The 23,349-nt window shown below is 41.3% G+C and overlaps 2 protein-coding genes across 2 annotated transcripts; both read right to left on the minus strand.

Moving 5' to 3' along the window:
* Nucleotides 1-77: 77 nt before the first annotated feature.
* Nucleotides 78-3,027, minus strand: LOC112733362 (LEAF RUST 10 DISEASE-RESISTANCE LOCUS RECEPTOR-LIKE PROTEIN KINASE-like 1.4). The gene is made up of 2 exons (XM_072213192.1): nucleotides 2,381-3,027; nucleotides 78-2,155 (listed from the first exon to the last, which is right to left on the minus strand). Exon 2 carries the CDS (start codon nucleotides 1,207-1,209, stop codon nucleotides 295-297), a length of 915 nt encoding a protein of 304 aa, XP_072069293.1. The 5' UTR covers nucleotides 1,210-2,155; nucleotides 2,381-3,027; the 3' UTR covers nucleotides 78-294.
* Nucleotides 2,663-3,157, minus strand: LOC140177543 (calmodulin-binding receptor-like cytoplasmic kinase 2). The gene has a single exon (XM_072210664.1). It carries the CDS (start codon nucleotides 3,155-3,157, stop codon nucleotides 2,663-2,665), a length of 495 nt encoding a protein of 164 aa, XP_072066765.1.
* Nucleotides 3,158-23,349: the final 20,192 nt, after the last annotated feature.

Here is a 23,349-nt window from a genome sequence, read left to right on the forward strand (position 1 = left end):
TTTTGTAGAAGAATGATCGTTATATTAAAGAGAATAATAACTAACGCAATAAAATGATGTAGTACTCTAACAGAATTCAAAGTAGTAGCACCACGATATGCCATAGCTTGTGTCTTCAAAATTATATATTGCAAATAGATATATAAATATATGCTACATCTCAATAAACTTTGAACAATAAACTTAACAGAAGAAATAGAATTATGCTATATAGGATGAGTTCAAACTGTCAAGAAAGTGTGAATAAGAATCAGGTAACTGGAGATATAAATATGCAGTAGCAGAGAATTGAGACTAAATTATCTGGTTGAATCCCCATGTTCCCTTCTTTATACCCTCAAGGGTCTCCAGCACCTGTTTCATGGAAGGTCTAAGCTCTTTAGGACACTGAATGCACTGAAAGGCCAACTCTGCCACTGCTGCTACCATTTCCATTACATCTTTATCTGAATCATACCCAATATCTGGATCTACTAGCTCCTTCAATGTGTTATTTAACAGTTTGATTATTGCAAACTTAGCAAGGCCAACCGCCTCGCCTTGTGGGACTTCCCTCCAGAATGCAGGTTCAGATGATATGAGCTCAAACAAGACCACTCCAAAGCTATATACATCACTTCTATAGGAAACCCTGCCTGTTTGGAAATATTTCGGATCCATATAGGCATTTGTCCCTGCTGGAGCTGTTGACACATGAGTAATATAATCTGGTAGGGACCGTGAGAGTCCGAAATCTGCAACTTTAACAGAAAAATTTTCATCCAAGAGGATATTACTTCCTTTTACATCACGGTGTATGATACCTGAATCATGAAGATATGATGCCAATGCAGTTGCAGTTTCTATGGCAATATTCAATCTAGTAAGCCATGGTAGCTTTTCAATTTTACCTCCATGAATATGTCTAGAGAGAGTGCCATTGGGGACGTACTCGTAGACTAGAAAGAGTTCGTTATGCTCACCAGAGCTGCGGCCGTAGAGTGAAACCAGGTTTCTATGGTGCAAGGGTCTTAAGATCTCGATTTCATTCATGAATTGCTTAAGAGCTATGAAGCACGGACACTTCGCTAAGTTGTCGTGTCCGCGTGTGGGACACATTTCGGACACGACACTCACCGACACTCGTCTGACAGGCGTGTCTGTTGTGTCCAACCGTGTCTTAATAAAAAATAAAAAATTCTTCTCTGGACACACCACACCTAGACACATCTAAATACCATCACGTATCAGCGTGTCCAGTCTTATTCTTAACATATATTCTTAAAATAAATTTAGATATAGTATATATTATTATTTATTAAAACAAAAAAATATTTTAAATACTTGATATAATTAAAATAAGACATTAAAAATAATTAAAAATTTTAATTTATATTTTAATATCAATAAAATATCAAAATATCACTATAATTTATTTAAAAAATATTTTATATTTTATATGTATGCGTGTCCCATGTCATGCAAGATTTTAAAATTTACGTGTCGGCGTGTCCTGTGTCGTGTCGTGTCCAGTGTCAGTGTGGATGTCAGTGTCTGTGTATTATAGCTTAAGAGAATTTTCCCGCATGTTGTGGAAACTTTTTATTGCAACTTCAAGTCCATCTTGAAGTTTTCCTAATATCAGTGGCAAGCCAAAAGAACAAATTATGCAAACCTATTGTTCTTAAGTCTCATATGTTGTGTGTGAATTGTGATAAAAATATGAGAGTTCTTACAATTGTAAGTTGATAAGTAGTGAAATTGAATGTGGGTTGGTCAAAATTCAAAAATAACAACAGAAACTAAGCATAAGGTTGTAAGAATGTTGGCATGTTGCATTGTATGTTTGACATAGTAGAAACGGTAAGGATAAAAACAAAGTTAAAATAAACTTTCATAAAACCATATATATGTTTAAATGTATGCATTTAATCAATCATAAAATTTCCATCTCATATTTCATCCCCAACCAAACATCTTTACTATAAGTATAAAATTGTACAAAAATATGAAACATGTGAGCACTATTTTATTCTTTAAATATATGCGGGAAGGATTTATAGTGTTAGCATGTTATCATAAAATAGGCAGCCGAACCCTCCCTTTCCAAGGACCCTATCTGAACGAAATTGCATGGTAGCTTTTCTGAGATCAGCATAGTCAAAGATTCTGAAAGCTGGGAAAGATGAATGAAAGGAAAAAATAGTTAGGTGCATGTCTATTGCATACAAGTCACTTTTTATTCATGACTTTGTTCAACAATACATGTCGTTGACTAGATTAAGAATGTTTTAGACCATTATTCATTGATTATAGTACACTTTAATATGTGCACTAAACCAACATAATGGGTGGAATCCATTGAAGGGGAAAAGGGACAAAAGTCAAAAAGGTTGTGCACCTTCTATTGTTTTATATCTCTCTAGTCTCTTGCCATTGAGGATATCTAGCACCTGTTCCATATTTGGCCTGAGTTCTTGTGGAAATCCCATGCAACTAAGTGCAAGCTCCACCATTGTCATCACCTGCATGATCTTATGGTCTGATTGGAAGCCAGTTCTTGGATCCAATACCTTGTCCAAAGCTTGATTTTCAATATTTCTGCCTAAAAGGACAGCAATACTTTCTCGGTCACAACCTTCCCAATACTTAGCAAGCTTGGATGATATCAAATCGCACAACACTACTCCGAAGCTATAAACATCATTCTTCGTGCTGATTCTGCCATGAGACACACATACTCTGGGTCAATGTAAACACAAGTTTTTGCTATATCACTTGAAATTGAAACAATGCTGGTGGCATTGACAGAAACATCCTCTGGAAGTTTCCTTGATAAGTGCAAGCCAGCAACTTTAGCACACATGTTCTTATCTAGCAGAATATTGCTGGAGTTTATGTTATGGTGGATGATGCCATGCTTGTGAAGATAGCTCAATGCATTCGCAATATCGATGGCGATTTCCATTCGAGTAAGCAAAGGTAATGTGCATTTATTATGTTGGATTTCACATTCAAGATAAGCAGCAAGAGTGCCATTGGAGAGATATTCATGTGCTACCAGGAGTTCCTCATGATGAAAGGCATAATCGCGAAATGTCACGAGATTTTTGTGATGGAGGATATTGGAAACCAAAATTAAATATTTGCCTCTTGTCATTGGATGATACTCTTTCATGTTGGGAAAAACTCAACAAAAATAATTTTCTCACAATGTGTGATTAAATAGGCAATACTAAAGATATTTCAAGCAGCAAATATAATGACAGAAATTAAATAATTAGACAGCAGAATTTTAACGTGGGAAAATCCCCCCAAAGAGAGGGACAAAAAACCCACGGGACCTAGTCTAGTAAAATCTTTCACTATAAGAATAATGGGTACACAAACAGTCTTCCTAGTGACACTAGGGCATTTCAACAATCAACAAAATACATCATCAAAACTGATGGAATCAACATAAACCCTCCACAAAGTAGGTATCTCAAATCAGGCAAGAGAGAATGCAATACAACTAGCAAGTTATATCCTAATGTTCATCTCTATACCAGAAATAACATACTAAAATTTCATAAGAAATAGAGCAGGTTTACCAAGTCAATGTGATCAAAATGACCATGCTCTTTTCTCCCAAATTCTTCTCATCTTCGGCGCTGAAGCAAACCCTCGTTTCTTTCTTTTGAAATTGAAAGAAAGCTTCCACTACTGTCCCGTGTGGCTAAAGCCACTTTGTTTCTTTATTTCCTCTTTTCTTTTTACTAATAATATGTGGGCCCCACTTAGTTGGGGACCCACCAACAAATCTCCCACTCACTAACTCAAGTGGGGATAGGCTGCTTCACCAATCCGACATTCTCTTTGTAGGAATCAAACTTCACTGCAGGTAAACTCTTAGTCATCATATCTGTTCCGAGGGTTACCTGAAACTGGAGGTCGATCTCGGATGAGATCTTCGGTACTGATCGGAGATGATGTGTCCGGCTGGCTGGTGGCGGCCGGAGCTGTTATGTCCGACTTGTTGGACTTGCTGCACTGCTGATCCTTGGCCACCGGAGGGTGGGGGGTACCTGCAAGAGACTCCGATGCTTAAGTTAGCACGGGTATTAAGCAGGTTTTTATGTAGAATCAGAGTATGAGTTATACCTGGGTGCTCCAGTGTATTTATAGTAGTGTGGACTGACCTTTCTGATAAGATAAGTTAGTTATCTTATCTTATCTTATCCTGTTTTAGATGAAGTCAGCTTATCTTCAAGGGAACCGCCTTTATCTCTATAGGCTGGGATTGCCTTTGGATTTGGGTCGTGTTCCTCTATTTAGGCCCTTTATTGGGCTTTCCTGTCGATATGGCCGAGTTCTTTGTAACGAAGTCGGTCCGCTTGACCTTAACAGGTCGGTCGCTGCATCGTCGACCATCCCAGGTCGGATAGCTCGACCCAGGGTATGAACAGTGCCCCTGCTTGAGCTCGGTCTTCTTTGTCGAGGTCGAGTCCTTTGACTTTGGTCCTTCTCGTAGCGAAGCCGAACTCAAGCATTTTGTCGACTTCTTTTGTAGCAGCTTTTGAATGTAGAATGTTTTCCTCTACAAGCGCGCGCTTTTATATCGGTGCTTTGGGAACGTGCGAGGGTTTAATGCCTTTTAATTTTAGCATTAATTGCCCCGTTTCTTTATTTTGATTTTGAAAACCCAGAAACGGTTTCTCTTCTTTCGCCCTTTTCGTAACTTCTTCGCTTTTTTCCCTTCATTCTCTCGCTTTCAATTTTTCTTTGTGTTGCGGCGTTTGTTTGATTTTTCTGAAGCCTCTGCCAGGAGTTCGTGGTTTCGCGTTTTGGCCCAGCAACGTTTTCTTTTGCTCGTGTCTTTTCTTTTGCTTCGAGGTAGTGATTCCAGATTTCGCCGTCCCTCTTCACCTTCCCTGAAGTCTGATGCCTTTTCAGGTTGGTACTAACTTTCTTGCTTCTTTCACGGCTTTTAGTTTTTTGGTGAAGCTTTTGCTTTTGCATGTTTTGAAAGTTTGAACCTTTTCGTGATTTTGCATTTGTTTGTCGCTGTAAATGCGTTTTTCTTGGCTTTCTTTTGTGTGTTCCTCTGGCATTTCCGTCGAGGCTTTATTCGGTTTTTGTTTGTTGCTTCTGATTTTTTACTATCTGATAGAAACTCTGCATTCGTTCCTTGCTTTTCTTGATTGCTTTTTGTCGCATTTCTCAAAAGTTCGTACTTTTGACGTTTTTCCATTTGGCGTGTTTTGATGTTTTGGGAATGCTTCTTGGTTGACTGTGATGACTTATGCTTCTGGAAATACTTGCTTGTTTGAAGTCTTTTTCTTTTTTGAAAGGTGATGGGGTGAGAGCTGTAGATTTTCCTGGAAACCTTGCTTTGTTACTGCCTCCAAAGGATGCCCCAAGATTTTTGGTTTGAGTCTTGGGGTTTTCCTTTTCTGTGTGTTCACCTGCATCGTATTGAGTTGTTTTCTCCCTTGTCCGAGATGTTTTTAGTAATCCCATCTTCTTTTCTTACTTGTAGGATTAGTTGGCCTCATGTCTTCTCGCAATAACATTGTAGAGATGTCTTCCAGAGTTCCCGAGGGGATGTCCGATTGGCTGGACTCCCTTGTTTTGTTGTGTGTTTCTATTGTGGATGCTGAATTTTACACAGAGCTGAGGAAGCGCCATAGGATTTGTGATAACCGTGCCCGCGAGAGTGATTACGAGCTTGTTGCTCCTGATTCCGATGAGAGAGTTTGTTTTTCGACTTCCGTCGAGGGGGAGCGTCCCTCTTTCTATGCTTATGAATACTTCTTCAGCCAATTAAACGTTACTTTCCCTTTTACTGCTTTTGAAACTGACTTGTTGTGGTCCTGCAATATTGCTCCGTCCCAGCTTCATCCCAACTCCTGGGGTTTTATCAAAATATTTCAACTTCTTTGTCAAGAGTTGGACATAACACCTTCTGAAACTCTTTTCCTTTATCTTTTTGTCTCGGCCAAACCTGGAGGTTCCTCCAAAAAGAAAGCTTCCTGGGTTTCCTTCAGGTCGGCCCAGGGGCATAAAGTTTTTGCCATGTATGATGAGTCGTTTAAGGATTTTAAGAACTATTTCTTCCGAGTCCGTGCCGTTGAGGGGGTTCGCCCCTTTTTTCTTGATGAAAATGATGAGCCTGCTTTTCCTCTGGAGTGGCAAAAGAATGTAAGAGTGCCGCGTTACACATGGGAAATGCTTAGTGAGGTTGAACGGGCCTTTGTAGTTGTTCTTGAAGATTTGTGGGGGAAGCCTCCCCACCTGGACACGAAGAGATTTTTGAGTGATCCATCTTTGGTTCGGGCTGCTTTGGGTACTGTCTGATTTGTTTTTATATTTGCTCCCGAGCTTTGCTTCTCCTGTGTTGTAACTTGTCTTTGATTTTTGTGTTGTTTTTCAGAGATGTCGAAGAATAATGATTCCATGAGGGCCTATAAGAAGGCGAAGAAGGCGACCGCTGCTTTAAACATCTCGGCCAAGGCGGCCGGAGAGGGATCTTCTCAGCCTCCAGTTAAACCTCCTATATCGAGTTCTCCCGGGCCGAGGAAAGCAATTCCTACTCCTCGGGTCCGTCTGGCCGATCCTCCACAATCTTCTGTTGCAACTTCCGGTGCCCCTCCTAGTAAAAAGCAAAAAACAATTGAGCCTTTCAACCTTGATGCTCCTGACTTTGATGCGGTTGAGTTTGTAGATCAACAAATCGGCCCTTATGGTGTTCTTCCTATGGACGACGTGTCGCTTCTTCATCATTTTGATTATATCACCCGGAGTGGTATCAAGTTGGCACACATGGGGGCGGCCCTATATCGAACTGCTCAAAGTCTTCCTCTCCATGCCACTAAAGCTTTTATGGAGGAGGCCAAACAGGAGTTTGATCGGATGAAGGGCTTGAAGGAGGAACTTGAAGTAAGGGTGGCCAAGTTGGAGAAAAACTTGGAGAATGAAAAGGCTAGCTCTACTTCTCTGGCTGGTTCTCTGAGACTGGCCGAGGACACGGCTATGTGGCATAAGGACAGTTATTTGACGTCTTACCGGGAGGTGTTGCGTCTGAGAGAAGAGTTGGATAATGCCTGGGCTAATTATTCCGAACTCCAAGGTCATCTTGTTGGCAGTGTAACTATTGCCTATGAGAACCTGAGGGAACAAGTTCGGGTTATTACTCCCGAGGCCGACCTGACCCTCTTTAGCTTGGAGAACGTTGTCAGGGATGGCAAGGTTGTCCCTGATGACGAGGATGAGGATGATGTCGATCCTCCCCCTATAGCCTCTACCAAGGTGTCGACTTTTGTTGTCCCTGCCGAGGTTGGTCCTCCCGCTTCTGACCCCGACTGCCAGATCTTGAACCAAGATGACGGTACTGTAGATGCCGTTCCTCTCCAGACTCGGCCTCCGTCTCCTCAGCCTGATGCTGCTAAAAAATCTTTTGACCCTTAGTTTTAATCTTTATTCTGGATATGTAGTTGGCCCGGCTTGTGGGCTTTTTTAAACTCTTTATGTTTTGTTAATTGCTGACACTTTCCCGTTGCTTGCCCAGTAACTTTTGTTTTTTATGAAAAACAAATGGTAGCATGCTTTAGCTTTTTTGAGATAGGTTTTGGTGGCCTCTGAGGCTTTTATAACCTTGTGGATGATATCGCGCTTTTGTGCTTGACTTGGTATCTCTTTTGGATTGCTTTGTACTTTGTATCTTGAATCCTTTGTGGTTGTGACTAGGTAGGTCTAACTTGATTTTTGGTTTGTTCTCACTCCGGCTTGTATTTCTGACGATTTGTAATCGATTTCTTCAAGTTAGTCCTCCGAGTTGTTTTCGCAGTCCTTTTCTAAGTTATTTTTGTGATCCCTTTCCTGGATCTTTGTCAGGTCTCTTTCAGGGATTGCTTCGATAACTTTCCAATTGTAGGAGTCCGACTTGGTCATATCGGTCTCCTTTAAGTTATTTTTGTAATCCTCTTTTTTGGATCTTTGTCCGATCTCTTTCAGGGATTACTTTTATAACTTTTTAGTTGTAGGAGTCCGACTTGGTTATATCGGTTTCCTTTAAGTTATTTGTAGTCCTCTTTCTTGGATCTTTGTCAGATCTCTTTCAGGGACTACGTTAATAACTTTTAAGTAGTAGGAGTCCGACTTGGTTATATCGGTCTCCTTTAAGTTATTTGTAGTCCTCTTTCTTGGATCTTTGTCAGATCTCTTTCAGGGACTACGTTGATAACTTTTAAGTAGTAGGAGTCCGACTTGGTTATATCGGTCTCCTTTAAGTTATTTGTAGTCCTCTTTCTTGGATCTTTGTCAGATCTCTTTCAGGGACTACGTTGATAACTTTTAAGTAGTAGGAGTCCAACTTAGTTATATCGGTCTCCTTTAAGTTATTTGTAGTCCTCTTTCTTGGATCTTTGTCAGATCTCTTTCAGGGACTACTTTGATAACTTCTCATTTTGGGCTGACTTTGTCATGTCGAGCCCTTCTAAGTTAAAGTAATCCTCTTTAATAGGGTTGGCCAGACCTCTTTCCAGGGTTTACTTATAACTTGGGTTGACTTGGTCCGACTTCTCAATGTCGGCCAGTCTTTAAGTTATTATTTTAGCATTCCGTAAGACCTCGTCAGGTTCTTTTTTGGATCGCTTTCGATAACTTCTTACATTATTCTATGTTCATCTTTGCCGATCTGTAGAAAGTGGTTGTCATTTATAGATCGTCCTTTGGGTGAATCGCGTTTTCACCTTTATCGGACGGTTGTCTTTGTTGTGATCGTGCAGTGAAATTGTTTTTCACTTTCTGCCGATCTATTGCTTTATAATCGAACGATGAATACTTCAGATTAATGCGTCTTGAAATCTTTGTAGAATATCTAAAATATATTTTATTTAAAGGAAGAGTGCAAGTATATACATATGAGATTGTCTGAGTCTCAACTTGGTGCCTCATTAAAAAACCTTTTCAGGAAAAAGAGTGCATCCAATGATGAGATCTTTTATCTTTTCTAACTGTAGTACCTTCTGAGGTTGCAGGCATGCCATGACCTGGGAAGCTCTCATCCATCGAGTTCAGACAGTCTGTAGTAGCCCTTTCCAAGTATTTCTACAATTCGGTAAGGCCCTTTCCAGTTCGCTGCTAGCTTTTCCTCTCCTGGTCGAGTTGTTCCGATATCATTTCGGATTAGTATGAGATCATTTTTTGTGAAATTTCTCGGCACTACCTTTTGATTATATCTGGAAGCCATTCGGCGTTTTAGAGCTTCTTCCCTGATCCGAGCTCTTTCTTGGATTTCGGGTAGCAAGTTGAGCTCTTCTCTCTGAAGTTGGAAGTTTGCGTCCTCATTATAGTGAACTACTCTGGGCGACCCTTCCTCAATCTCTATTGGAATCATCGCCTCCGTTCCGTATGCTAATCGGAAGGGGGATTCCTTCGTGGTGGAATGTGGCGTTGTTCGATATGCCCACAGGACCTGTGGGAGCTCTTCTGCCCAGGCTCCCTTTGCATCTTGTAATCTCCGTTTTAATCCAGCCAATATGACTTTGTTGGCAGCTTCGGCCTGCCCATTGGCTTGTGGATGTTCGACGGAGGTGTACTGGTGCTTTATACTCAAGTCGGCTACTAGTTTTCTGAAGCCTGCATCTGTGAATTGGGTGCCATTGTCTGTGGTTATTGAATATGGAACCCCGAACCTTGTGACAATGTTTCGATATAAGAACTTCCGGCTTCTTTGAGCGGTGGCATTGGCTAGGGGCTCTGCCTCGATCCACTTTGTAAAGTAATCTACTCCCACTATGAGAAATTTAACTTGTCCTGATCCCTGTGGGAAGGGACCGAGAAGATCGAGTCCCCATTTTGCAAACGGCCAAGGCGAAGTAACGCTGATGAGCTCTTCTGGTGGGGCGATGTGAAAGTTGGCATGTTTTTGACATGGTGGACATGTCTTTACAAATTCTGTGGCTTCTTTCTGTAGAGTTGGCCAATAAAATCCTGCCCGAAGTACTTTTTTGGCCAGAGCTCGTGCTCCGAGATGATTGCCACAGATGCCGCCGTGTATTTCTTCTAGCACTTCCCTTGTGTTGGAGGTCGGCACGCATTTTAGTAAAGGTATTGAGATTCCTCTTTTGTACAGGATGTTGTTTATGATGGTGTAGTACTGTGCCTCCCTTTTTAACTTCTTTGCCTCTTTTTCTTCTGCGGGGAGTGTTCCTTCTTTGAGGTATTTGATTATGGGGGTCATCCATCCTTGGTCCTGACTTGTTATGACCAGGACTTTTTCCTCTTCCGAGATTGACGGATTTTGCAACATTTCCTGGATGAGGCTTCTATTGTTGCCCCCTGGTTTGGTGCTGGCTAGTTTTGAGAGTGCATCAGTTCGGACATTTTGTTCGCGGGGTATGTGGCAGATCTTATATTCCCCGATTTGTCCGAGTAGTTCCTTGGTTTTATCCAAATAGTTTTTCATGGTGGGGTCTTTGGCTTGGTAGCTCCCTGTTATTTGTGATGTGACCACTTATGAATCGCTGTAAATGTTGAGTTTTTGAGCTCCGACCTCTTTAGCCAGCTTCAAACCAGCTAATAATGCTTTATATTCCGCTTGGTTATTGGAGGCCGGGAACCCGAACTTAAGGGAGAGCTCAACTTGGGTTCCTTGGTTGCTTTCTATTATCACGCCTGCACCGCTTCCAGTTTTATTTGAGGAACCGTCCACATAGAGATCCCATTCTGTGGGAGTTTCTAGGGTATCTGTGAATTCTGCGATGAAGTCGGCCAGATACTGTGACTTGATGGCCATCCGAGCTTCGTATTGGAGGTCGAATTCTGACAACTCGACTGCCCATTGTAGAATTCTGCCTGCTAAATCTGTTTTCTGCAATATTCCTTTTATGGGCTGGTTAGTTCTAACCTTAATGGTGTGAGCCTGGAAGTACGGGCGGAGTCGTCGAGATGTTAGGATGAGAGTATAGGCAAATTTTTCTATTTTCTGGTAGTTCAGCTCGGATCCCTGTAGTGCTTTACTAATGAAGTAGACGGGTTGTTGCCCATTTTCGTCTTCTCTGACTAGTGCTGAGGCTATCGCCCGGCTTCCTACTGCGAGATATAATATGAGTGGTTCTCCTTCTCGTGGTCGAGATAGGATAGGTGGCCGCCCTAAGAACTCCTTGAAGTCTCGGAAAGCTTGCTCACATTCTGTCGTCCATTCGAACTGTTTTCTCTTTCTTAAAGTAGCATAGAAGGGGAGAGATCTTATCGCAGCTCCTGCTAAGAATCGGGATAGGGCGGCCAGTCTTCCGTTGAGTTGTTGTACTTCTTTGACACAGGTTGGGCTCTTCATGTTGAGTATAGCTTGACATTTGTCTGGATTTGCTTCAATTCCCCTTTGTGTGAGCATGAAGCCTAAGAATTTGCCTGCTTCAACTGCGAAGGTGCATTTCGCGGGGTTGAGTCGCATGTTATACTTCCTTATAGTGTCAAACACTTGAGCCAGGTCAGATAATAGTGTATCTTCACTTTGTGTTTTTATCAACATGTCGTCCACATAGACTTCCATGATTTTTTCGATGTGATCCGAGAAGACTTTATTCATTAGCCTTTGATAGGTAGCTCCCGCGTTCTTGAGACCGAAAGGCATCACGATGTAGCAGTAGTTCGCCTTTGGTGTTAAGAACGAGGTCTTTTCTTGACCTGGTGGATACATGGGAATTTGGTTGTATCCCGAATAGGCGTCCATAAAGAAGAGGTATCTATATCCAGAGGAAGCGTCTACCAGAGCGTCAATACTTGGTAGTGGGTATGGATCTTTTGGGCAGGCTTTGTTGAGATCGGTGTAATCGGTACACATGCGCCACTTCCCGTTTGATTTTTTCACCAAGACGACGTTGGCTAGCCATAGTGGGTACTTGACTTCTCTTATGAATCCTGCCTCCAGTAACGTTTGTACTTGTTCTTCCACAGCTTGGGATCGTTCTGGTATGAGTTTTCTTCGCTTCTGCTGCACCGGCCGAGATCCTGGATAGACCGCCAACTTGTGGCACATTAGCTTAGGGTCTATGCCTGGCATGTCTGCGACTTTCCATGCGAAGAGATCGACATTATCTCGTAAGAATTGTATCAGTAATTCTTTTGAATCTCCTCTTAGGACCGTGCCGATATTAGTCGTTTTGTCCGAGGTGTCTCCAATCTGAACCTTCTCTACCTCACCTTCTGGGTGTGGACGGAGTTCTTCTCGACGCTGAGCTCCGCCAAGCTCAATTGTATGAAACTCTTCTCCTCTGCCTTTGAGGTTTAAGCTCTCGTTGTAACAACGACATGCCGTCTTTTGATCTGCTTTTATCGTGGCTATCCCTTCTGTAGTTGGGAATTTTATGCATAGATGCGGAGTTGAGACTATTGCGCCGAGTTGATTAAGTGTTGTCCGACCTATGAGAGCATTATATGCTGAACTTACGTCGACCACAATGTAGTCTATTTTGAGGGTCCTAGTTTGGTTTCCTTTTCCAAAAGTAGTGTGTAGCGATACGTATCCCAATGGTTGTATCGGAGTGTCTCCTAGTCCAAATAGATTGTTCGGGTATGCTTTAAGTTCCTTTTCGTCTAAACCGAGCTTGTCGAAAGCCGTTTTGAATAAGATGTCGGCAGAACTCCCTTGGTCTACTAGTGTGCGGTGTAGATTGGCGTTTGCCAGTATAACAGTGATGACCATGGGATCGTCATGTCCTGAGATGATGCCGGATGCGTCCTCTTTAGTAAATGTTATCACCGGGAGGTCGAGTGCTTCCTCCTTTCCCTCAACATGATATACTTCTTTGAGATATCTTTTTTGGGACGATTTGGAGATCCCACCTCCTGTGAATCCGCCGTGTATCATGTGGACGTGTCTTTCTGGTGTCCGAGGTGACCGTTCAGCTCGTCCATCATCTTCGTCTCTCCGTCTTTTTCTTTGGTCATCATCCCGGGTGGCCAGAAATCGATCTAATTTTCCTTCTCTTACCAATTTTTCTATGATATTTTTCAAGTCGAAGCATTCATTGGTAGAGTGCCCTCGAATTCGATGGTATTCACAATATTCCTTTCGATTTTCTCCTCCCCTTTTGCCTTTGAGTGGTCGTGCTGGGGGGATTTTTTCTGTATGGCAGACTTCTTTGTACACGTCGACCAGGGATGCTTTGAGAGGAGTGTAGTTGTGGTATTTTTTGATTTTCTCACCCTGTCGATCTTCTTTCCTTTTGGAGTCCTTGTCTTTGTCTCGGTAGGAGGTTTCGAATTTTGAGGTTTCTCCTAGCCGAGCGTTCTCTTCCATGTTGATGTATTTTTCTGCTCGCTCCTGTACTTCGTCTAAGGAGGTGGGATACTTTTTTGATATAGATTGGCTGAAAGGTCCCTCTCGTAAGCCATTAATAAGCCCCATGATGGCAGCCTCTGTTGGTAAACTTTGTATGTCCATGCATGTTTTGTTGAATCTTTCCATGTAGTTGCGGAGGCTCTCCCGATCTCCTTGCTTGATCCCTAGTAAGCTGGGTGCATGCTTGGCCTTATCTTTTTGGATGAAGAATCTGGCCAGGAACTTTTTGGCCAGGTCGTCGAAGTTTGAGATGGACTTCGGAGGTAAGTTGTCGAACCATCTGATCGCCGTTTTCGTAAGAGTTGTCGGAAAAGCTTTGCAGCGAACGGCATCTGAGGCGTCGGTAAGGTACATTCTGCTTCTAAAATTGCTGAGATGATGGTTGGGATCTGTAGTGCCCTCATACAAAATCATATCCGGGAGCTTGAAATCCTTTGGGATTTTGGTCTTCATGATTTCCCTGGTGAATGGATCCTGTTCTTTGCGTGAATTTTCCTCAGGAGTGGTCCGAGGAGCTTTTGATTTGAGGTCGGCCTCTAACTGCTGTAGTTTTTCTTCTAGTTCTCGACGTCGCCGTACCTCTCTTTGTAGATCCTTTCCGATCTCTCGTTGTTGCTGGGTTTCTTTCTCAAGTTGCTTTAAGCGATCTTGAAGTGCTTCCATGGCTCCCGGATTTGATGAGTTTTTGTTCCCGTTGGATTCCGGAGTATCCTTTAGCGTAGTGTCCGTGTTCTTGTGTGGTGTTCTGTTCTCCAGATCCGAGTCGTGGTCGTTGTCATGGCCGTCCGCCATGGTTTTGGGATGACTTTCAGGTTCCCCGGCAACGGCGCCAATGTTCCGAGGGTTACCTGAAACTGGAGGTCGATCTCGGATGAGATCTTCGGTACTGGTCGGAGATGATGTGTCCGGCTGGCTGGTGGCGGCCGGAGCTGTTATGTCCGACTTGTTGGACTTGCTGCACTGCTGATCCTTGGCCACCGGAGGGTGGGGGGTGCCTGCAAGAGACTCCGATGCTTAAGTTAGCACGGGTATTAAGCAGGTTTTTATGTAGAATCAGAGTATGAGTTATACCTGGGTGCTCCAGTGTATTTATAATAGTGTGGGCTGACCTTTCTGATAAGATAAGTTAGTTATCTTATCTTATCTTATCCTGTTTTGGATGAAGTCAGCTTATTTTCAAGGGAACCGCCTTTATCTCTATAGGCTGGGATTGCCTTTGGATTTGGGTCGTGTTCCTCTATTTGGGCCCTTTATTGGGCTTTCCTGTCGATATGGCCGAGTTCTTTGTAACGAAGTCGGTCCGCTTGACCTTAACAGGTCGGTCGCTGCATCGTCGACCATCCCAGGTCGGATAGCTCGACCCAGGGTATGAACAATATCTTAACCATTATCATCAGTATGGATCTTCTCAAGTGCATATGACTTCATCTCAAGCGTTTGACGTATCCAATGATACCTCACCTCTATGTGCTTCAATCGGGAATGAAACGTCGGATTCTTGTTCAGATGGATAGCACTCTGACTGTCACAAAATAACACAAACTTCTCTTGATTGATGCCTAACTCTTGTAGAAATTTCTTCATCTACAAGAGTACCTTAGAAGCTTCAACAATAGCAATATATTCTACCTCTGTAGTAGACACACATTTCTGAAGTCGAGATTGCCACGACACAGCTCCCCCTGCAAAAGTCATCATATAACCAGAAGTAGACTTCCTTGAATCAAGATCCCCAGCCATATCCACATCTGTGTAACCATCCAACACAGGTTGGCCACTCCCAAAGCATAAACAAACTCTGGAAGTGCCATTAAGATATTTGAGAATCCACTTCACTGCTTGTCAGTGTTTCTTGCCAGGATTAGAGAGAAACTAACTACAACTCCAACTGCATGAGCAATATCCGGCCTGGTACAAATCATAGCATACATCAAACTGCCAACTGCAGATGCATATGGAATTTTCTTCATTTCTTCTTTCTCTTTCTCACTTGTAGGACATTGCTGCGAACTCAACTTGAAATGACTAGCAAGTGGAGTACTAACAGGTTTGGAATTACTCATGCTAAACCTCTCTAAAACCTTCTCAATGTACTTCTACTGCGACAACCACAGTTTTCCATTCTTCCTGTCACGAGTGATACTCATGCCAAGGATTTTCTTTGCAGGATCCAAATCCTTCATAGCAAAGAATTTGTTCAAGTCTTTCTTAAGACATTCAATCTTCTTAGTGTCATGACCAACAATCAACATGTCATCAACATAAAGCAAGACAATTATAAAATCACCATCAGAGAATTTCTTAACATACACACAATGATCAGAAGAAGTCTTACTATACCCATGACCTTCCATGAAGGAATCAAACTTTGTGTACCACTGCCTTGGCGCTTGCTTCAGCCTATATAAGCTCTTCTTCAACTTACATACAAGGTGCTCCTTTCCTTTAACCTCGAAATCCTCTAGTTGCTCCATATAGATTTCTTTAACTATGTCACCGTGAAGGAATGCAGTTTTCACATCAAGCTGCTCAACCTCTAAATTCAAGCTAGCCGCCAATCCAAGCACAACTCGAATAGAGGACATCTTCACAACTGGAGAGAAAATCTCCTCAAAATCAATACCTTTCTTTTGCTTAAAGCCTTTCACAACCAATCGAGCTTTGTACCTTGCCCGTGAGACATTTTCATCTGCTTTCAACTTGAACACCCATTTATTCTTGAATGCTCTCTTACCTTTCGGTAACTTCACCAATTCAAAAGTATGATTCTTATGCAAGAATTTTATTTCTTCTTGCATGGCCTTCAACCAATCTTCCTTATGCTCATCAGACATAGCTTTCTGGTAGCTCTCTGGCTCCCCAGTCTCAGTGTTCATCACATACTCATGAGGAGAGTATTTCTAAGAAGGATGACACTCTCTAGTAGATCTTCTCAATTCAGGCTCAACTGGTAGTTCAGGTGGAACTTTAACATCTGGCACCTCAGGTTGAGGTGTAGGTTCATCATGTAAATCATCACCATCATTATCAACTTGTACATCTCCCCCATCAACAGGAGGTCTAGTGGAAGAAATAGGTTCATCATTAGCAGAACGTCTAACAGTTATTGTTGGCTTATCTGTCTTCTCAAGATCTTCAATAGTTTGGTCTTCAAGAAAAATCACATCTCGACTTCTAATTATCTTCTTGCTCATCGGATCCCATAATCTGTAACCAAAGTCTTCGTGACCATAACCCATGAAGATACACTGCTTTGACTTTCCATCAAGTTTGGACCTTTTATCTCTTGGAATGTGAACAAAAGCCCTGCAGTTGAACACTCGCAAGTGACTATAGGAGACATATTTCCCTCTCCAAACTTTCTCTGGAACATCACCATTAAGTGGAACTGAAGGAGAAAGGTTGATCAGATCTACTGCAGTCCTCATCGCTTCATCCCAAAAGGATTTAGGAAACTTTGCATGAGAGAGCATACACCTGACTCTATCATTGATAGTGCGATTCATTCTCTCTGCAACTCCATTATGTTGAGGAGTCTTAGGAAAAGTCTTCTCAAACTTGATCCCATGTCCTTTACAATACTCTTCAAACGGACCCCTGTATTCATTACCATTATCTGCTCGAACACATTTCAATTTCCTTCGTGTTTCTCTTTCAACACTTGCATGAAAGTGTTTGAAGATTCCAAGTACCTAGTCTTTAGATTTCAAAACAAAAGCCCATACTTTTCGAGAATAATCATCAATAAAAGTAACAAAATATGATGCACCACCTAGTGTCTTAGCATCCATAGTGCGAACATTAGTGTGAACTAAATCTAGAACATGTGATCTCTTATGAGGTCCATAATTATGAAATGATACTCTAGCATGCTTTCCAGCAAAACAATGAGTGCAAGTATTTAAAGTTGTACCTTTCACTGGAAGTGAGTGCTTCTTGGCTAAGACGCTTAGTCCTTTCTCGCTCAAGTGACCAAGACGTATGTGCCACAAATCAGAAGAGGAATCATCAGCTATATTCGCATCTTCTTTGCACAACATTGCTTGCAACCGGTAGAGAGTAGTGAGACTATTGTCTTCTCTAGCAACAATGAGAGCTCCTTTGGTAATCTTGCATTTTTCACTACCAAAGGAAGTGCAATACCCCTCTTGATCTAATGCCTTCACTGAAATGAGATTGAATCGCATATCTGGCACATGCCTAACATTCTTCAACTGCAACTTGCATCCCATGTTGGTTTCAAGCCACAAATCACCCATACCATGATATCACACACTCCTTTATCTCCCAATTTGATCTTGCCAAAATTTCTAGCAGTATAAAAAGTGAAAAATTCACACCTCGGAGTGACATGACATGAGGCACCAGAGTCCATAATCCAAGTGGAATCATCACAGACAAGATTCACATAATTTTCATCATGTGTGATAAGAACATCTTCATAAACAATAGCAGCAGTTTCTTTATCACTATCTTTACCTTTGTCTTCGTTTCTTCCCCTTTATTGTTCTCTTTTCAAGAACCTACAATACCTCTTGATATGCTCTGACTTGCCACAATGGTGACAAATGAACTCCTTTCTTGGCTTGTACTTTCCTCTTGACTTGCTTCGACTCTCTGACTTGTCAGAATTGTGAGATTTTCTACTTTGACTTCTCCTCCGTGACTCTGAAATAAGTGCTTCTGACTGTGAGGAGCCATTAGTCAAACCTCGCTCTCTTCTTCTGGCTTCTTCATTCAACATGCTCTCTTTAACCATTGCTAACGTCAACTTCCCATTTGGAGCTGAGTTAGTCAGTGTCACAACCAGAACTTCCCAACTATCAGGCAAGGAGCTTAACAACAACAAGGCTTGCAACTCATCATTCAAAGTGATTTCATTATTTGTCAGTTGGTTTACCGTCTCCTGAAAAATGCTCAAGTGCTCCGACATTGATTTACCTTCAGTATACTTTATATTGACAAGCTTCCTAATCAAGAATGCTTTGTTTTGCACATTCTTCCCCTCATATAACTCCTTCAATTTGTTCCGCATCTTCTCAGCATTCGTTTCGGTGTCAACATGTGGATACATGCTAAGATCAAGCCATTGCCTAATCAAAGCAACTGCCTTCCGATTCAGCTTCTTCGATTCAGCATTGGATTTAGTACATTTGGATTTATCCCCCTCCACAGGATCATACAAGTCCTTGCTATACAACAAATCTTCCATGAGGGTCTTCCAAATTGAATAATTTTGGAAATTTAATTTGACCATATTCGGTCCATGAATATTTTCCTCCATTTAATCAGCACAGAGGTAAACAACCAGAGCTCTGATACCATTTTGTTGGGAAAAACTCAACACAGGTTTAAACAAGAACCTGTCTAACAGCGGAAGCACCAAAAATAATTTTCCCACAACCTGTGCGATTAAATAGGCAATACCAAAGATACTTCAAGAAGCAAATATAATGGCAGAAATTGAATAATCAGACACCAGGATTTTAACGTGGAAAAATCCCCCAAAAAGAGGGACAAAAAACCCACGGGACTCAGTCTAGTAAAATCTTCCACTATCAGAATAATGGTTACACAAACAGTCTTCCTAGTGATACTAGGGCATCTCAACAATCAACAAAATACATCATCAAAACTGATGGAATCAACATAAACCCTCCACAAAGTGGGTATCTCAAATTAGGCAAAAGAGAAGGCAATACAACTAGCAAGTTATATCCTAATATTCATCTCTACACCAGGAATAACATACTAAAATTTCATAAGAAATAGAGCAAGTTTACCAAGTCAATGTGATCAAAATGGCTATGCTCTTTTCCCCCAAATTCTTCTCCTCTTCGGCGCTGAAGCAAACCCTCGTTTCTTTCTTTTGAAATTGAAAGAAAGCTTCCACTACTGTCCCGTGGCTAAAGCCACTTTGTTTCTTTATTTCCTCTTTTTTTTAATAATATATGGGCCCCACTTAGTTGGGGACCCACCAACATTTCAATTACAATCTCACACCCATCTCTAAGTTTGCCTACATGTACTTACTATCAGAAAAGAAAATGAAAAGAAAAGAAAAGAAAATCTACTCATAATGTTCATTTCATATATATATATATATATATATATATATATATATATATATATATATATATATATATATATATATATATATATATATATATATATATATATATATATAAGTGTCCATAAGTTGATCCTGGCGCCAAACTTGGGAATTCCAAGTTTGGCACCACCATGCCAGCATGAATGGAAGTCTTGTGATGATCATGGTGCCAAACTTGGAGATTGCCAAGTTTTATGCCACCTTCTTGCGTTGCCAAGGCTTTGTTTCTTCCTTCTGAACTCTGTTAAATTTGCTCGAATGCTACCTGAAATAAACCAAATTGCACACAACTCAAAGTACCATTTATAGTGGCTTAAAATACATAATTCTTTATTAAACTTAATAAATTCAAATGCAAATTCACTAGAAAAAAGATGAGAAAGATGCTCACGCATCACAACACCAAACTTGAATTGTTGCTTGTCCTCAAGCAACCGAAAATAGTATAAACTTTAGATGTGAATTTGCATGAGATTTGAGTGTGCAATAAAGCTCCTATCTGTCTCAAAGTGGGGTTAACAGCACTGAACCCTGAATAGTATTGGCATCTCACTATCCTTTGAATCTTAGGAATGTCAATGTCATTCGAAATTAGAATCTGGATAATATTATGAATTCTCTTGTCTTTTTACTTCAGATTAATCTTTGAACGCAACATTTTTCTTTTCTTTTCTTTTCTTTGGTGCTTTTCACCTTGAGCCTAGCCGTGACTTTAAATGTTTTGTTTCAAACTTTACTTGACATAAAAACACCACGTGCATTTAATTGGGGAACTCTTTGAGTTCTAGTTTCTCTTTCAGGTTGCGGTCCATATGGTCCTCTCAGGCACCCAAAGTCATGCCTCAGCTGAAAAAGCTCATGGCACTAGGTATCTTGCTCTGCCGCCAACCGATGGAGAAGGGTGCTCTGACTATCCTGTACTGTCCTCATCTGATCGAGGGAGGAAGTAAGCTGCTCCCAGCGGCTATCCTGTGTCATCCCCATCTGCTCAAGAGAGGCTGTGAGCTGCTGCCAGTACTCCTGAAAAAGAAAATAGTGTCCTTGAGGCGGGGGAGGCTGGTCTTGCTGAGCCTCTTCTTCGTCTTGCTCTCCTCTGTGGACCCTAGCGGCTTCTGGTGCACGAAATTAGAAGTCGCACAACTGAACCAGCAAGTACACCGGGTCATCCAAGTAATACCTCAGGTGAGTGAGGGTTGATCCCACGAGAATTGTTGGATTGAGCAATCAGTGGTTATCCTGCAGATCTTAGTCAGGCGAATAGAAAGTTAATTGTTGTTGTTGTAGGTGCATAAACAGAACAATAACGAAAGCAATAAAGAATTGACGTAGAAACAATAGTAAGAAATTAGTTAAGGCCTCGAAGATGCTTGTTCTTCCAGATTAATACTTTTTACTGACTACCTTAACAATGAGTGATTCATTCAATAGCAAGGTTGTAAGTGATTAAGCCAGGGCCAGTGTTCATTAATCTCCTATGATCCAAACCAAACACCAGGACCAGTGGTCATTCAATCTGGACGAGAGTGAAGCTCACGCAATTCAATCTCTGGTGATCCTACTAAAAACGCCACAGACAAGGTCAGATCTTCCGGATCGGAGAATGAAGCTCTATGATTCCAGCCTTAGCGCCATAGAAACCTCAGTTACCCATGACTAACGAGATTTTATGTCACTTATCCCAATTAGTCCAGATAACTTGTTGGAACCTGTGATGCATTCTCAAGCTGTAGCTCAATACTATCTTGTCAGGGACTCGTAAGAACTCATGTAGAATAAAGGGTCAGACGCTAGTTCCACCCCATATTCACAAGGATGAAGAACGAAAATACATCATAGAATGAAATCAAACATATATTAAAGTAGAAAAGTAATGATATTAGTCCATAGGAATGAGCAGAGCTCATATCCTTAACCTAGGAGGTTTAGTCGCTCATGCTTTACAGAAATAATGTATGATAAGTTCGAAGAAGATCAGATGAAGATGAAGCCTCCATAACAAGAGTGATCTTCCTTTTATTTATACTAATAACTAGACCTAAAAAGATATTAATAATAATTAGAAATTACAAAAATAAAATAGACAAAGCTAAAGGTGCAAAAAATCCACTTCTGGGCCCACTTGGTGAGTGTTTAGGTTGAGCTTGACGTCCAACTTAGGTGAGTGGGTGTTGAACGCCCACTAGGGAGTGTCCACACTGCTTCCTTACTCCCTTGGTGGTGATGAACGCTGGGTTTAGGTGTTGAACGCTGGGTTTAGGCGTTCAACGCTGGCTTTGGTCTTATTTGGGCGTTGAACGCCCGAAAGAGGGTAAGTTGGGTGTTCAACGCCCGTTTTGGGCAGTCTTCTCCAAAGAAATGCATGAATTATTATATATTATTGGAAAGCCCTGGAAGTTAGCTTTCCAACGCCGTTGAGAGCGCATCAATTAGGCCTTTGTAGCTCACGATATACTTGTTGGAATGCATGGAGGTCAGGATTTGACAGCATCTGTTGTCCTTTCTTTGCCTCTGAATCAGACTTTGCCAAAACTTGCCAAATTCACCCAAAAATCACCTGAAATCATAAGAAAAACACAAAAACTCAAAGTAGCATCCAAAAAGTAATTTTTACACTAAAACCTACTAAAACATAATAAAACTTAACAAGATATAATTAAAAACACTAAAAAAATAGTACCAAAAAGGATATAAAATATCCACTCATCAGCTTCATAGAGGTGGTAAATGAGATGTGGGAAGCCCAGTCTAGCATGTGTAGAGGATTTGGAGGCAATGCTATAGATTTGTTGTGCAATGATGTCCTTGATGAGCGGATAATTTATACGCTTTTTGGCATTGTTTTTAGTATGTTTTTAGTAGGATCTAGTTACTTTTAGGGATGTTTTTATTAGTTTTTATGCTAAATTCGCATTTCTGGACTTTACTATGAGTTTGTATATTTTTCTGTAATTTCAGGTATTTTCTGGCTGAAATTGAGGGACTTGAGCAAAAATCAAATTCAGAGGTTGAAGAAGGACTGCTAATGCTGTTGGATTCTGACCTCCCTGCACTCAAAATGAATTTTCTGGAGCTACAGAACTCAAAATGGCGCGCTTTCAATTGCGTTGGAAGGTAGACATCTAGGGCTTTTCATAAATATATAATAGTCCATACTTTGGCCCAGTTTAGACGACGCAAAAGGGCGTTGAACGCCAGTTCTACGCTACAGTCTGGAGTTAAACGCCAGAAACACATCACGAACCAGAGTTGAACGCCAAAAACACGTTACAACTTGGCGTTCAACTCCAGAAGAAGCCTCTGCACGTGTAAACTTCAAGCTCAGCCCAAGCACACACCAAGTGGGCCCTAGAAGTGGATTTATGCATCAATTACTTACTTCTGTAAACCCTAGTAACTAGTTTAGTATAAATAGGACTTTTTACTATTGTATTAGACATCTTGGGACGTCTAGTTCTTAGATCATGGGGGCTGGCCATTCGGCCATGCTTAAACCTTTCACTTATGTATTTTTCAACAGTAGAGTTTCTACACTCCATAGATTAAGGTGTGGAGCTCTGCTGTTCCTCATGATTTAATGTAAAGTACTACTGTTTTATATTCAATTCAACTTATTCAGCTTCTAAGATATCCATTCGCACCCAAGAACATGATGAATGTGATGATTATGTGACGCTCATCATCATTCTCACTTATGAACGCGTGCCTAACAAACACTTCCGTTCTACATGCAAACAAGCTAGAATGAGTATCTCTTAGATATCTAATATAGAGGACCGAGTCCGAGATATTAGAATCTTCGTAGTATAAGTTAGAACCCATGGATGGCCATTCCTGAGATCCGAAAAGTCTAAACCTTGTCTGTGGTATTCCGAGTAGGATCTGGGAAGGGATGGCTGTGACGAATTTCAAACTCGCGAGTGCTGGGCGTAGT

Source organism: Arachis hypogaea, chromosome 13 (genome assembly GCF_003086295.3).
Source record: "Arachis hypogaea cultivar Tifrunner chromosome 13, arahy.Tifrunner.gnm2.J5K5, whole genome shotgun sequence".
Lineage (NCBI taxonomy): Eukaryota > Viridiplantae > Streptophyta > Magnoliopsida > Fabales > Fabaceae > Arachis > Arachis hypogaea.

Excerpts from the sequence above, each read along its gene's own strand:
- LOC112733362 (XM_072213192.1), bottom strand. The coding sequence starts at position 1,209 with ATGTGTCTAGGTGTGGTGTGTCCAGAGAAGAATTTTTTATTTTTTATT.
- LOC140177543 (XM_072210664.1), bottom strand. The coding sequence starts at position 3,157 with ATGAAAGAGTATCATCCAATGACAAGAGGCAAATATTTAATTTTGGTT.